The 17,847-nt window shown below is 34.9% G+C and overlaps 1 protein-coding gene across 1 annotated transcript in view; it reads left to right on the top strand.

The window, feature by feature from the left end:
* LOC142326715 (protein croquemort-like) overlaps positions 1 to 17,847 on the top strand; it is a 121,347-nt gene that overhangs the window by 67,150 nt on the left and 36,350 nt on the right. Inside the window, exon 2 of the mRNA XM_075369361.1 lies at positions 11,850 to 12,022. Within this exon, the coding sequence (XP_075225476.1) occupies positions 11,855 to 12,022 (168 nt within the window). The 5' untranslated portion in view covers positions 11,850 to 11,854. The remainder of the gene's footprint in view (positions 1 to 11,849; positions 12,023 to 17,847) is intronic.

Here is a 17,847-nt window from a genome sequence, read left to right as displayed (position 1 = left end):
CAAATTGTGAAGGAAAGAGCGATTACAGCATTTGCAGCAATAATGAAAAAAGATATACATTAAGTGATCAAGAAAGTATTACTAAAGTATAAGTATTTCTTGATCGCTTATTATAAATTTTACTTATATAGGGTCATTCACGGGAACCTGATGTTTTTGAAGTGGGTTGTACTCGGGCGTCCATGGTAGGAGGGGCACGTGACTGGTGTCTGACGTTTCATTTGTTCATAGCATTTACATTTTAGTCGTTGAGATGGAGCCGTGGACGCTAGACCAACGCCTGTACGCGTATGACAGTTTTGTACGAAATGACGAATCCGTAACTGCTGTTCAGCGAGATTTCCGCCGTCAGTTTAATATCCATGCAAGTGTCCCTTCTCGTAACACAATATTGCGACGGGTAAACAACCTTCGAACAAGCGGTTCAATATTGAAGAAAAAACCACCGGGTCCCCGACGAACTGCTTGCACTCCGGAGAACATCGAACGAGTAAAGGAAGCCATTGTCAGAAGCCCACGCCGCTCTATTCAGAGGCATTCAGCAGCGCTTCAAATGAGCACAAGTACGGTAATACGAATTCTGCATACAGACTTGCATTTCCATCCTTACAAGGTAGCCGTCGTGCAGCAGTTAAACGAGCAAGATTTCACGCAGCGATTACAATTTTGTCGACAAATGCTTACCGTTTTTGAAGAAAATGAAAATTTGTTATTGTTAATGAGTGACGAAGCCCATTTTCATCTGAATGGCTTCGTCAACAAACAGAATTGCCGGTATTGGGCAGAAAGAAACCCACATCAGCTTCACGAGAGACCACTTCATAGCCCAAAGGTGAGCAATAGCTCAATAGAGGTCAAGCTCTGGTGTTCAATGGGAAAGGTCGGTGTTATTGGACCATATTTTTTTGAAGAAAATGACGCTGCCGTAACTGTAACAGCTGATCGTTACATTGCGATGTTGAATACGTTTTTCATCCCTGAGTTACGAAACCGGGAAATCGATTTTCAAAATGTGTTATTCCAGCAGGATGGAGCTACAGCGCACACAGCGAAGGCAACGATGGCTGTTCTTCGTAACTTGTTTCCGGGACGGATCGTTTCCAGATTCGGCGACATTCCTTGGACCCCTCGGTCCCCCGACTTGAGTAGTTGTGATTTTTTTCTGTGGGGGTTTCTGAAATCGCGTGTGTACGGTAATAAACCGCGTACATTGGAGGACCTAAAGATCGCAATTCGTCATCACGTCACCCAGATTGATGTAGACATGCTGCAAAGAATTGAGGCCAGTTACCGTGAAAGGCTACGACAACGTATTGCCCAAAATGGACATCACTTGCCGGACATAATTTTTCGTTCATGAGTAAGCAACAAATGCTTTTATTTAACAAGTGTTTCAGTACCGATAAAACTTTTTTAAAGCAAATATTCAATTTTTTATGATTATTTTAAAAACATCCGGTTCCCGTGAATGACCCTGTATTTAGGATTTTTCTTTTAGTCATGCATGCCATTTATCCTGATTATTTCACTTATGCATCTAGTATTGTGCATGAAGATATTCCTGTAGCACTGAGACACAAAGCAGATAAAAAAAGTTTTGTTTTTTTTTGGTTACATTAGAAAAGTATTTTTCTGACAAATGTAGTAATGTACTGTTTCTAAATAAAATTTAAATTTTTCTAACTTTTCTTTGTTTTATTCAACTTATCTTTCACCATTTTGTTCAGAATTAAATTCTGTACAAGTTTTGTTTATTTTATGAGTTTATTACCTATTTAACAAAGTTACACTATGTCAAACATAAAAAAACAGGGTTTTTTACCCCAATTTATTGGTTTCCACTAACTACTGCTGATAAGGTTCGGGTGGGAAGTTATATTACCGTATATTTTTATTATTATTCACTATTATTACTAAATAACATTAAAAGAAATAGTTTATTATTTTATTTGTAGGAATAATTGTTATTTAAACTTTGTTTTCATTTAATATCTAAAAAAAAAAGTGTTCAGAAGTCTATTTATTAGATAATTAATTAAATTTTATTTAATCGACTATAATTTAATTAAAATATTACCAGATAGTATCATACGATGATATTAATTAAATTAAGTGGATGTTATGTTAATTGTAAGATTATACATTTGCTTTAACAAATACATTATGTTCTGTAGTAGTTCTCTATGTAGATGCACAGTTGCCTGCCGTGGACGTTGAGGTTAGCTTCCCCCTACCATCTCCCTCTTTTACTTTGATAAACCTCCTTCTCCTTCATTTCTTTTCAACCACCCACTCACTTTCAAAAATTAAACTGCTTGGGTGGTGGAAATTAAATGAAACAGAACGGTCGTATAAAAATGAAGAAGAGAATAAGAGAATAGAAAAGGACATCACAATTCCCCCCAGCGAGAAGAACACCCGCCTTGTGACATGTCTGATTTCCACACCTCCCCCTCTGTTTCTAGCTATTATTGGCAAAATCAGAGGACATTTTCTAGCCCTCAAACTGATCACATTCCACAGTCATCAGCCGGCCTCAGTGAGATCCACTGATGTGAATGCCTCAGGAGGCATTCCCAACAGTAAATTCCGCCCTGTCTTACACCTTTATCCGAAAGCAAAGGACACCTATTAGCACTACCACGTAGCCCTCTAGAACTACTCTACCAACTCGTGGAAGCATGAAGACCCCGGGTGCTGCCACCTAAACACATATGCCGCTTACAAAACCATGCTTTGATAGCAATAATAATTTAGTGATTAGTCCAAACCAAACTAAAACATAATCCCAGAGAACTGTCCAGAGCTGAGTATAACCTCTAGTCTCCCACTTCAGCTCCAAAGTTGAGGCTCGCTTTGATGAACTAAAAGTTGATCGTAAGTAACTACTGTTCACTCCAATTCAACCAAGAACTGCCATGCTAAATTAGTATCCGTACCTGGGAAAGTGAAATCACACTCCTGAGCATGATCCCCATTCAAACTTGATGTATTAATATCTAACCGGGACTAGGTGCCAAGCACACCTATCTCTGGCCAATCAAATGTCTGGGTGGTGCCCTAGTCACCTGATACTACCACTAAAATGAACCCGCAATGGCCAGCGTAGGGTATGAGGCGAAGTAAACTAGCCAAGTAATCATTTTTGAAGCATCACAGCGGTAGAAACTGCAGAAAAGTAAAACTCTACCAGGTCCCCTATTACTATACAGACAGCCGCCCTCAGTCAAAGACTGAGGCCAACGCAACTAAAAGTTAAAATCCATCTGTTTCTGATGCAAAAGCATTCCTGTGAACAGGGTTGACAGCCCATAAAAAGTGCCCACAGAATTTATCACCTAACTATGACAAAGAAGCAATTTGGCAATCTCATTAAACCTAAAAATTAAAAGCCCTCAGCATCAAAGAATGGATAGATCATAATAAATTACTAAGAAACCTTAGAAACTGCACAACCTGGTAGATCACCTTCTATAGATGGGCACTGCGAAAAGCAACCCCGAGATTCACAACACTTATTCATCTAGCACTACGTACAAACATCAAGCATTCAAAGGAGTCCTAATTATCCAGGGAATTGAAGTACAATTCTACCACATGTAAATAACAGCCACAGTCCTTACTGTTGACCAAGTGTCTGCATTCTCTGCGCAATCTTTTACAGTTGCAGGATGGAGACTTGGCTTTCTGCAGACAGTCATCATGCTTGTGATCATCGCCACAATGCGCACAGACTGACACATAATTACATAACTTGGTACTGTGGCCAAAATGACAGCACTTGAAGCATCTTTGCACGTCAACATATTCCTTGACGCAACAGGACGTTAGATCGACATACAACCTATCCTCAGACACAAACTTCTTAAAGAGACCAGCACCAAGTTCAAAAACACTGTAATACTGCTGGGCATCATGTTTTCTAGTCTTGAAGAGTAGCCTACACTCTTTCTTAAATTCGCCGTCATCCAGTTTGGTGATCTGTTCCTGAACAATGGACAGAATATCCTCATCAGATAGCCGCCGGTCAATGTTGTAGACCATGACCCGGGGCCTATGCTTACGTCAAAGTGTAAGCGTGAGGTCAAGGTTGACCCGGTTGACCTCAAGCTTTTTCACTGCAGAAGACTCCACGATGACTTGGACAGTCTCCTTACCGTTGGCAACCACTACCAGACCCTTACTGCTCTCTTTAATTTCCGTAATCTTCAAATTCTTCCTGCTGCCACAAAGGGCAACCTGGAAGTCCTCTTTGAGTTGTCTACTAGTTTTAGTAGACCCACAGTCTTCTTTATGAAGATCACGTCGGGTTGCTTCGAGGTTTGGCTAGCTTCACACTTGCCCTGCACAACTTCAGCTTACACCTCAGTTGTACAGGAGTTGAAACCACTACCTGTACTACTTTGATCTCCACGGGCTGGGAGGCCAACTTATCAAAACCTTCTGCCAAACCTTCTCCTAACGTGTTTAAGCCTGGGCAAAATTCTACTCCTCACTCCTGAACTAACACTGTGGGGCCTTCTACAAAATTCAACAAATTGTCGATATTCTGTTGGGTTGCAACAAGAAGCTGGACAGAACTGCCAGGTCTACCCTGCGCTTCTTGAAACTTTTCGACCAATGAGTTGCCTCTTTCTTTCTGGGTGGATATCCCTACATACATCTCGAAGCCCTCACTATCTGAATCTGAGGTGAAGAAAAGAATTTCCACCCTCCTCTTCTGCCCGGATTTAACTATCATGTCGTCCTCTATTATGGCCAGAGTTACCCTAGCCTCACTACCCTGAATTCTAGACATTGCTTATAGTCTTCCTCCAACTTTAGAATTTGGTTAAGCCTGCAAATGCAATTGCTACCTGCAGCGAACTACAGCAGCTGGAGACCTTCTATATTATCCTCTTGCTCTTTGTACCTCTTACCCGCTTCTGGATCGGTTCCTAAGAACCACAGATCATGGCCCTCATTCTGAAAAGAACACAAGCAGGACTAGGGAGTATACCCTTGCTTGGAAAGGGACTTCCCAAGCCACCTCTTTGCCACACTGAGACCGGTACACGTCACAGTAATCTGTTCCTTAAACCTCCATGTCCCAGAAGCTACGTAGATAATGACTAAGTTGAATAAGTCCATTTCTTACTCAAACCTGAATAAAAGAGTTTAAAAAATAATAAAAATTTTGACTGAATTAGCTCTTAGTTAGAAAATTACTGGTACTTGAAAAACTTACACTAACACTTGGTCCAGACAATTAAAAAACAAAGTTACTAGTTATTTTTATTTTAGTAATACAATGAAATTGTATGTTAACAGAGAAGTGTTTAAATAATATAAAATAAAAGCATCTTTGTTATTTTACATTATTTGAATCAAATTAACATTCAAACTCATTGACAAAGATAAGATACAAATAGTAATAAAAATAAATTAGGGCTAATTTTTTTATACTTATATTTCCTGTGTTTACCATTCACTCTTCATTATGATCTGGTTGAAAATTTATATAAGTTATAAATTAATTATAAATAACTCTAATTTGTAATTAATTGTAATTAAGCCTAATAATCTTTGAAGGAAAACTGTAACTAACGTAATACACACCATATAAGTCTAGAAAGAATATTACCTTGTTTCAAGGTTTGTTAACACACCTATACATTACTTACTCAAATATATTAAAATTAAAAAAATAATTTCTATTTTTTATTTCCCTGAAAACAAAACATTCATTTGTTGCATTTTCCTTTCTTAAAAAATGAGATATTCATTCACAGTCAATTTAACATGATACTTTTAAAAAGAAGTTGTTAACTATACAAGAAAATTATATGACTACCATAAGATTAGAATCACTATTATTATTATAATTTTAAATAAGTTATATAATTTTATTTACTATTAATGGTTTCAATTGTACATTGAAGGTTATCCAAATTAAATTTAAGCTTATATAATAATTATTACTTTAATTAATAAGAAAAATATATTCAGCTGTAATATAATATATATATATTTTTATTTATTAATTTATATATATATATATATAAATAAATATATACATACAGTATAATTATTATCTAAACAATATAATAATAATAAGTTTTTACTTAAAATAAAATTAAGTTAATTTAGATATGTTTAATTAACACAATCCAAACCAATGGCCAGACTAATCAGATTTAGTCCTGTTATTATAACTGTCCTGTGATGTTCGAAGATATTTTCAAACCCACTAAAACAGTTATTTAATTTTAACTGGTTAAAATGTCTATTAAAACATCACATTTTAATTGCTCTGATTCAATAACATTTTAATATTTTTAGGAATAACTTTTTTTTAGATTTATGAAATGACTTATTTAATTAATTTTAAAAAAGAATTCTGGGAAGAAAGGAGAAAGAATAATAGCAGATCGAAAACAGATTATATACAGTAATGAAAGAAGAGAATGAATTATTTATGAAAATATGGAGTGAAAAGTTAGCGGCAGCAAATATTTGAATCAAACTTACAGAAGATTCAAGGGTTAACAGTGCACAGAATATAACATGGATATTTGAATTGGAGAAAGCTAAGAAGTATACTGTATGATAAGAAAGTAACAGGAAGATGAAAGGAAAAATGTATAAAACTTTGATGAATTTGACAATGACAAATTACTTGGACAATTACAAGGATGAGGATAGATGTGATGGAAATGAAAACACTAACCTAGATGCGCGGAATGTCTCAGAAGGCTCTAAATAAAAAATGAACATATTAAAGGAAATGGCAAGTTAAGTCTTAAGATACAAAGCTACATTTTTGATAGGCGAGGTGGTTTTGCCATGTTAGAAGGAATGAAAACTCCTACTTTTTCTAAAACTGATTAAAAATTATTTACAAAGAATATTTAGAAAAATAATTCCCCTTAAATTTATTTTAAAGCTTGTACATGGGAATATGGAAATGAATTTTGTAGCATACGAAAATGCAATGCCTGACCAGGATGCAAGACACAGCAAAAAATTATTTTTCTCAATAATAAAAATTCACCCGGAAACCAGGCTTAGGCTTTCCTAAGCTAAACCCTTCTCCATCTCAAGAACTGTATAGTATGTAGAAGAACTTAACTGAGCTGCAAATTGTTCAGCCATAACTAATCATTCTTTTTTATCATAACTAATCATTGTTTTTATTCTAACAACTGTCTTATTCTTCAGTTTTTCAAAATTTTTCAATATGCATCATGTTCTCAAATACTTTGGTACATTTTTTATTGCTTCATTAAAAATATATATGAAGTAAATGATCACTTTTGAAAGGTGTAAGTACTGGCTTGAAACATTGATCTGATGTATTTATTTTAAATATTGCTAGAGCTCTGAATTCAAATTTAAAATATATATTTAACTTGAGTAAAATTATGTTAGTCATATTAATTAAGTTGTAACTTGATAAATATACTTTTCCCTAATACTCAACAAAGTATTTTCACTAGCATCTTTTCCATCAACAGTTGATTGCAGATTTTTACTTTATTTTAAAACTATTTTTATTTTAGTTCAAATTCCAAATAAGCTTTAATCAATTCATTAACTATGTGATTTGTAGTTTTTCTATGAGATTATATTTGAGGATTTGAGCAAAATTTGAGGATTTGTTAACACTGAGTTCATCCATTACTAACAGTAGAATTTAACTTAAATATACTAAACTTTAGTATTTATATTGGCTTTTATCTAGAAGGCAGAGATGGAAGGCTTCTTATCCATAAGGTTTGGGTTTAGATTCCAGTCAGGCTTGGCATTTTCACATCTAACAAAATTTCAATTTTCATTATCACTATATATCGGTAACTGGGAATATGCCTTAATTAAGATAGCTAATAAAAATTTGCTCATTGATATGAACAGCTTAAAAGTATAACTTGAATTTAATGATTTACTTACAGATTTCTAAAAATATGTTTTTTCATAATGTCTTTATGATTTGCATTATACTGAAGAAAAAAGTGATTTCTATTGTGTTGGTCTTAATTATCTAACTAATTTTATATCCAACTACTTAGCAAAGTATTTCAATGAAAAAAATTAATTAGAAATATCTTTCCTAGAATTATTTTGAATGGATACCAGTGGGGTTCAACTGTACGAAACTGAAAGGATAAAACTTTCAGGAGGTTGAAATTAAAGCAGATATAATTTTAAGCTGTTCTTTAAATGGAATAAAAAACCCTTCTTGCAAAAACAGTTTTTTATTGGCAACATCTTTAGAAAAATATATAAGGAATTGTTGGAGACAAGATTTCACAAAATAAATCTTTAAACAATTTTCATGTTTTTTTTACTAAAGTTATCTTATATGTAACAGATATTTACTAGTACCTGGACAATTACTAAGTTTTTATAAATGTTAAAAAAATTAATTATAATAAGAATAATTAACGAGTATGGTCCTACATGCAGGACTAGCCAGCTCATCTACCTAGAACCTTGATCCTCAGGTCCCAGGTTGGCCCAGGCAAAACCCCAGAGCCAACTCAGAAGTCCCTCGGGGCCAAGGGGCCTACCCCAGGGCCACAGCCCTTCGCTCGCCATTCCCATGATGCAGGAGGATGGCGCCTTGAACACCCACAGAGCTCGCTTCAGTCACTATTCCCATCTACCTAGTGTGGGACTCTCCCCGCACTGTTTGTTATTCTCATGAATGTGAGAATAATACTAATAAATAACAGTTCAAGTATTCAAACTTTATACAAACCTGAGAAAGAAACTAAATTACAAAAGACAGAATAATAGTAGTATAATAATAATAATAATAATAATAATAATAATAATAATAATAGTAGGCAACTAAAATACACCTTTAATGGTGAAAAATTCACAACTTATTTCTATGTAATGGAGGCAGAAATTTAATAATGAAGTAAAAGGATTAATCTTTATTTTTCTTAATGAATATCTTTAATTTACAATTTCATCTTTCTTGAGGGTGAAGAAATAATCAATATTTTTAATAATTTAACCTTCAAATGAACTAGGGCCTTGGTCTCTGGCTTAAAACCTTCCATGGTATAATAAAAATGTATCCTGAAAATTTAAAAGCGATCGATCAGTTGGTTCTTTGAGATGAAATATACCTAAAATCCTTCTCAGTTATGCCAAAAAACATGAGTAAAAATTTGGTTGCAATTGATCGAGTAGGTTTTTTGTTTATCCTGATCAAAGAAAAACCCTCTTCATCTTTTAATAGTATAGATTATGTGTAAAAAAATAATAATTTTAATCACTATAAATCTTTATAATAGACTACTAATACTCATAGATACTTCTTTGTTATAGTTAACAAAAAAATACTGACAATAATTTTATACCAAAAATAATTATAGGATATTTTCAGTTATTTTTTTAATTTATTTCCTGTATTATTAATAACAAGCCTTCAATAGTTTCTTGTGAATTTAATTTAATGAGTGTGAAAATAAAAAAAATAATGACAACAATAAAATGAATCCCATCACTGATCATTATTTAAGATTGCTTTATTGTAATTAAGCTTTTGTTAACATGAAAATGAAATCTTTTAAAGTTAATTTTTTTTTTAACTGTTTTCAAACGCTAAAAAGACTGAATTAATTTATTTATGCAAATTATATATTGATAAATGTTATATAGGTCTTTAGTATTTAACCACTAATTTTTTTTTTATATTAAGGCAGTTTTTTTATAAAATTTCCCATAATTTAAACAACAGGAGCTACTCAGAAAAAACACTATTTATAAAATAGAGAGGTGGTTAGCCTAAAATAGAGAGGGAGGCCTAGTGATGCGTACATATTTCTGTCATTTGATGAAGCAAAAATGAGAAAATACATAATTATTTGTAACAAATTTTCATAGGTAATTTCTTACATGTTGCAATTTTTATTATTTTTCCAAAAATGTTGAAATAAGAAATGTAACCATTAAGAAATATTCAAATCAGTAAAACCATAAGCACCGACTACAATATATAACATAAAACGTTTTCTAAAAAAATCCTCTCTGAAGCTACCACATTTCAAACCTTTCCAAAAACTCACAAATCATGTATTTCTGTATGTCCTGTTTTAAACTATAAAATTTTCCTTATCTACAAACTTACCTGATATGTGGACAACATTATCGTAAAATATATAAATGTAAATACTGTTGTGCACCTGAAATGAGTATAGATCACATAAATAAGATAAAAAAAATATCAATATACTCTAACACAACATTGGCAAAAAACCTATATACATTAATAGTCCAATAATACAAATACTTACCACAGTTAAAAACAAAATGAAACGCAGTAAACTCCCACAAAAATTCATTTCTGAGATAAAAAAACATTATAAAGCAAATTAACTTTATAATCAAAATAATTGATATTGCACATAATATGATGGCATTCCTATAGATTCCAGTTTTTGCTAATCTGGTAGAATTCTTTCTGCAACAATAGAAGAAACACAGATACTCACAAACAAGAAACATGCTCACAAAATAATATTCTGATACAGTAGTATTGATGATACACTCTTGTACCAAAGCGACACAAGACAATGTTAAAAATGTAGATGAAAAAAGTATTCAACAAATTAAACTTAATATTTGAATAAACACAACAATTAAATAAATTTTCTTAGTCTCAAAACAAAAAAATGTCTCAAAACAAAACAAAAAATCAAAATAACACATTAATATTCACAACATCTCACATAAATTATTTACTATATTAAGTAAGATTTACACTACTCAACACATCCATGTTTGCTGAAGAACAAACAAGCAAACAGTGAAATTTAGCACTATCAAATTTGTAAACATAAAAATATACAACAGCACATTCACTGACACATTCCTAAGCAAAAAAAGAAAGCAAAGGAAGGTAAAAATAACTTTCAAATTTAAAAAAATCTGGATACTATGTGGGCTTTAGAATAAAAAAAAAAAAACTGCATCACTACACACTAAACACAATCACCAAATAAACACAAGACCCTCAGAATGTATAAATGGAACTACTGTTTTGGCTATTCTACACCAGTTAAACAGGATGCAGCCTAAAAAAGAAAAAATGAACATTTAAAATTCCTCTTTAGCAATGTACTCAAACTGCTAAATATCCCTTTGACGCAAAGCACAAATCCACAAACATAAAAAAACAACACTGATACTCTGTATATGCATAAAAAAGGGCCACATCGTGATACATTTGAACACTTTTAATGGAAGACTAAGTACATGTTTTGATCTTTGGAAGGCTAAATCCGGATAATCAGAGATCTTAATTCTGTGGCTCAAGGGTTCAACAGTTTTGAAGCATAAGAATCAACAATTTTGTCACACTTAATATGTATAAGAAAATAAGATTAATCAGTGCAGAGCAATAGTTTGTGAATTTTGAATTTCCTCTCTTTTAGGGCAAATTTTTTAATGGCTTTAAACCCAACTGGGGTCAAAATAGAAACTATCTTGCAAGTTCTATCAAATTTGGTTGGGTAGTACAGATGTGATGCTCAAAAATGTTTTGTGTAAATGCAACTGGAAGTGAAGTAAATAAGATTAGATAGAAAGATACTGTTATTTATATGGTGAAGTGATTAAATAGATGTAACAAAAATGAAAGTGGGAGAGGAAATCTAAATTAACACAATGAGAATTTTTAATGGTATCACCCATTCATTCATTCATTCTTTTCATTGACTTTACTTATTTCATTACATCTAATTTCAGAAACTAAAAATATGTAATGCAACAAGTGAATTACTTTTATAGATTACTGTTCTTGTATTATAACTTCTTAATTTTATGATATTTATTAATATATGTATTATTTTCAGGAATAATGGATTTAAAAGATACAACCTTGGTTAACAATAGCAGCACTAACATCAGAAGAAAATTTTTAAATTACGGTTCAGAATTAACACTAATAATAGGTGTTACATTCGTTTTCTTCGGACTGATTTCATTATTTGGAAATTCAGCTATTTATGAACATATTTTAAAACAGGTAAATTAATTTACCTATTATAAAAATTATATATTATTTTTTTTTTTAATTATAAAAAAAAACATTACGCAATTTATCCTGTAAATAAACATATCAATATTAATAATTCATCATCTTAAACAAACTAACAAACAGAGCTCATAATTGGAGAGATCTCTTTAATAATTAGATTATCTTAAGTTTTTGATTATGGCTTACATTAATTAAAAAGTAATAAAGAATTAGTAATAAAGTAAGAAAGAAAAGTAATTAAAAATTAATTTTAAAATGCACTAAAAGTGCATTTTTTAAAAGTAGTCGAGAGTATTCAAATCCATATAAAAGTAACTGCCTTTAAAGGACTTGAACGCTGGAACTCTCGACTTCCAAATTAGCTGATTTGGAAAGACACGTTGTGTTCACCACCAGACCAACCTGGTGGGTTGGGTTAGGGACCTAACCCACCCAGGTAACTCAAACTCCCATTATACATGCTATTGGTTCTGTAGAACCAAATACTTCATGAAGTTTTCCACAGTTGACTATTTGGCCTGGCTTTTCCAGTTAAAATTCAAATCTCCCAATATACCCGAGCTGCCTTACTATGTCTAATTGTCTTTCATCATAATGATGACAGACATATAAAACATGAAAGACATCAATATGCCACACCATGGACACAGACCCAAATCAGCTAGGCTGAAACAAGCCAACATATCCCTAAAAGCACCACAGCCCGAAAGAGACTGAATTATATACTTGTTAGGAGACACCCAAGAAGCGCCCCGTGACATTACCTCACATCAGGAAAAAGACCATATGTATAACGCTCATCATCACCCCACCACCATCCCACCAGGGCTGCCACAATTGAAATTTATCACTCTCAATCTCTAATTCTAGCAGAAGTTAGTTGACTTAACTTCTTTGCGAAATAGCATTGTTGACGCTCAAGCCCTCTGCTGGTCTCTTTTACCTTCCTGATCAAAGTCCCTTCCTGCTGTCACAAAGGGTAACCTGAAACTCCTTTTTAGATCTTTGCTCAATTAGATGGACCCTTTGCTTTGTTTAGGAAAAGTAACTCGGACTTTTCGCTGTCTGTCTGGCCTCGCGTTTACCTCTGATCACTTCAGTATAACGCCTGGGTTGTGCTGGAGCCAGGACCGTTTTCTGAATTTCCTCAACCTGAGAGGTTTACTGGCTTGTAGGCCAGTCCAAAAATCCTGCTGCCAATGCACAGAGGATCTGTTTAAATTGCCGCAACGTGTTCTTCTTGCCCTCCTCCCTAAACGTGCATTATGCTGTCTTGCGCCATTGGGGCAGAATTGCCAGGTCTGCCCTATGCTCTCCTGAAATCGTTAACCAATGGATTAGCTTTCTCTGCCCTTGACATAGCCAGATATCTCCTAGCCTGACTGCCTGACATAACCTAATTCTCGCTGCCTTCCTTCTATCAGAGATTGGGCAAGCCCACAAATGGGAAACTACACGTAGGGACCACAGGTAACTGGAAACCTTCTTTAGTCTCCTGTCGCTCTTCACACCTCTGGGTCGCTACTGGATCCGTAAACGCTTTCACAGATTACGACCCTCATTCTGAAAAGAATACAAGCAGGACTACCAGAGGGTACCGCTTGCTTGTTACAGGGTTTACGACTAGGAGCCGTTTCCACTCTCTCACCGCGATGAGATGGATGCGCGTCCGATCAAAAAGTGCGCCTTTTTGTTCCTGTGTGAGATACAAGATGAGTCTAATTTTAATTTGACGGTAGCGTGTAGTTGCAGTTTAATACCCAGCAGAACTCGATACTAGTGGAAGGCACACACTCGATCGGCTAGTTCAAAAGCACTGAATAGTAAACTCGAAACACCACTGTAATACTCTGACGTATCATGAGGCCAAAGTATACTGAGGCAGCACAGGGTCGGGAGAGAGTCAGCTCAGCGCACCATGTGGTCCGCTCTGCACAAATAGGAATAAAGTAAGGAGCAGCAGCTGGCCAGGTTGGCATCTAACACAATCTTACACTAACACCCACAAGACTACACGAAGTAGACGGCTTCCTCAAGCCAACTCCCTGTTATGGCTAGCGTTAAATATTATATTTCTACTAAAAACTATTAAATTATATAACTACTCACTCCTTAAGCCTATTTGAAATATAAAAACTAAAATGTTCAGAAAAGTATCCTCTCCCCACACTCTATTTCTTTTCTTTTGTGAATTCTTTAAAATTCACAAATTAATTTTGTATAAGCATGAGGATATGAAGCCGTCGAGCGTCCAGGTGGGCAAAGCCCCCAAGTAGATGATAGGGCAAGCGAAGTGTGCCCTGACCTGCGGTAAATATTTAAAAACCAATTTCTAGATTTTTCAAAATTCAAATTTGAAAGCGGTGAAGAAAGGTAAAAAAAAATATTTGAGCAATACTTGTAAATTTTCCCCATTTCCGACTATAATAAACGAGATATTCACTAGATTGGAGCTTAGAAATACTCTTCATATAAATATTTAAAAACTATTTTTGGGTTTTTTAAATTTAGATTTTTTAAAGGGTGACACGGTGTATATTTTTAAGTGTGGCTCAACCTGCGTAACTACTGTTAATATATGTGCGACGCGACTGGTTGCACCTGCCTCCGGTTACTTGACTAAAAAATATAAAATAAAAGTGATTAAAGAAAAAAAAAGAACAAAGTACGGACACTTTATAATGGTGTTTGTGGGGTTAATTATAAGAACCGGGCAAAATAAATTTTGGCCGGTTCTTATGTTTTGGTAAACATTCATAATTAATATTTTTAAGATGGATGGCGGCCGACTATTTTGAAACCCACATTCTTCGATTACTCAAAGTTAAGGCCTTCTTTTCCTCCGCAATACCTATACCGCTGCGCGGAACCAACAGCAAAGTATTGTACTACGCAGGAGCGTGTCCTTTAACTCAAACGGCCCTCCCCACCTACCGGCATAACGTTCAGCATGGCAGGCCAGACCGCCGGTTGGATCTTCTGTTACTTGATTTACCTACTGCTGTAAGAACAGCCATTGCAGACTGCCCCACCGGTGTAGATCTAAATATAACTCTCAAACAATCATCATTGGATCGCTTGCGTCTTCCGCTACTCAGCAGAAAGACGCAAGCGATCCAATGTTCCCACACTTCTTCGCCGCCGCCCATCCAAGCCCAAGTCCGGACGGACGGCGACTTCATGAGAAGCTAATCTTCACCACCACCAGACAACTCATGCAGCCACAGCTACTCATGATCCAACTCCCAAGAATCAGTATTTGTCATCAGTATTCTTGAAGCAAGCTTTTCAACATCATTTCAGGCCCGCCTACTGAACAAAATGTAGTCCATGGTCCTCTCCGGAGTAAGCCAAACTAATCGAAGCTCCTGTCTCGCATGGAAGCGATTAGTTATTAGCGATTAATGTTATAGATGGCATGATATCCCATCTATAACATTTATAGATGGTATGCTCGGGTGTATCCGGCAGCATGCTTTCCAAATCGACACAGGTATCATTTGAACTCTCCATACCGTGTTAGTAGCTGAGAGAGGTAGAATCCCACCTCCCCGAAGCAACGCTTCACCCATGAATCAATATTATATATAATACGCCGAGTCCATTCCCCAGTAGGCGAGGCACTCCAGGTATCTTTGCAGTCTCTCAACAGTATACGCCTGGCTTCAGCTTTAGGCATTCCATTGTAAACCCGAAAGTTAAGGCCTGTAATTACCAAACTGTTGCTATGAAGAGATTACAATACACTGAGAGTTTTATAAATTGAACAGGTTTTAATTTTTATTTATTATTATTATTTTTATAAACATGATTTTAATGAACACTGAGGGGTCAAGAGGCAGAGCCCTCTGGCTAGATGGGAAAGTCAAGCAAAACGAGTTATTACCGGCTAAATATCCCCGCGACCGGGAAACGCAATTAACCAAATAGCGTGGGCGAAGCCGCGACGGATCTGCTAGGGTATATATATACACGAATAAACTAGAATAACAATGAAATTTTACTTATTTTTTTTTTAGTTTCTCGGTAAAAAATGAAGGTATCAACTTGATTTTTGGTATGTATCTTCATTTGAATATCTAAAAAACAATGTTTTTTGTTGAAAATCCGAGTTCAAAGGGTTACAATGGATTTTTCAATTTTTTTTTGAAACCTGACTTTTGTTAATTTCTAGCAAACTAACAAAGATATCAACTTGATTTTTGACGTGTGTATTTTCATGTGAATATATATCTAAAAACCAATTCATACATTTTTTGAAATTACGAGCTTAAAGTGTTAAAATGGGGTAACATTAAATTTTACTATTGTTTTTTAATTTCTCTGTAACAAATCAAGATATCAGTACTACGCGCGCGCGCGCGTAGTACTCATGGGAATATCTAAACACCAATTTTCTAGATTTTTTTATATTTGGACCTTGAAAAGAATGAAAAAATTAAAAACTTTAAAACAATAATTGTAAATTTTTTCCACTTTTGATTATGCTGAACAAGATATTCACTCGATTTGGACATGCAAATATTCTACAAATAAATATCTAAAAATCATTTTCCAGTTTTTTGAATTTTATATTTTAATGGGTAAAAAAGAAGTTGTTTTTAAAATTTTTGTCGTTTCATGCTGCTGCTACTGAATCAATTTTTATAAAATTTGGTAATATTGTGAGAGTAATTTATGTTTGAAATTCTCATTATGTATTTCGCGAGCATACGTAATAGGAATTTTGCGTCATAATAATATTAATGATACAAAATAATAATAATGATATTTTTTGCCGCAACAGCGTAATCTAAAAACCAATTGCTGCTCTGAAGAAATTACAATACATGACAGCTTTTATAAACTGAACAAGCTTAATTTTTATTAAGTTTATTTTTTTAATTTTTATTTAAGAGTTTAAAGAATAGAGTCCAGGGGGCAGAATCCCCGGGCTAGACGGGAAGGGTGAGAGAAGCAAACCAGGACCGGCTAAACATCCTGACAGCGACGGGAAACGCAAGTAACCATATAGCGCGGGCAAGGCCGCACAGGGATGCTAGTATATAAACTTGTTTATGTACATATATATACAGGGTCATTCACGGGAACCGGATGTTTTTGAAGTGGGTTGTACTCGGGCGTTCGTGGTGGAAGGGGCACGTGGCTGGTGTCTGACGTTTCCTTTGTTCATAGCACTTACATTTTAGTCGTTGAGATGGAGCCGTGGACGCTAGACCAATGCCTGTACGCGTATGACAGTTTTGTGCGAAATGACGAATCCGTAACTGCTGTTCAGCGAGATTTCCGCCGTCAGTTTAATATCCATCGTAATGCAAGTATCCCTTGTCGTAACACAATATTGAGACGGGTAAACAACCTTCGAACAAGCGATTCAATATTGAAGAAAAAACCACCGGGTCCCCGACGAACTGCTTGCACTCCGGAGAACATCGAACGAGTAAAGGAAGCCATTGTCAGAAGCCCACGCCGCTCTATTCAGAGGCATTCAGCAGCGCTTCAAATGAGCACAAGTACGGTAATACGAATTCTGCATACAGACTTGCATTTCCATCCTTACAAGGTAGCCGTCGTGCAGCAGTTAAACGAGCAAGATTTCACGCAGCGATTACAATTTTGTCGACAAATGCTTACCGTTTTTGAAGAAAATGAAATTTTGTTATTGTTAATGAGTGACGAAGCCCATTTTCATCTGAATGGCTTCGTCAACAAACAGAATTACCGGTATTGGGCAGAAAGAAACCCACATCAGCTTCACGAGAGACCACTTCATAGCCCAAAGGTGAGCAATAGCTCAATAGAGGTCAAGCTCT

Source organism: Lycorma delicatula, chromosome 6 (assembly GCF_047948215.1).
Source record: "Lycorma delicatula isolate Av1 chromosome 6, ASM4794821v1, whole genome shotgun sequence".
In the NCBI taxonomy this organism is placed as follows: Eukaryota; Metazoa; Arthropoda; class Insecta; order Hemiptera; family Fulgoridae; genus Lycorma; species Lycorma delicatula.
Note: the sequence above shows the minus strand (reverse complement) of the source record. Positions and strands in the feature narration are given on the sequence as shown.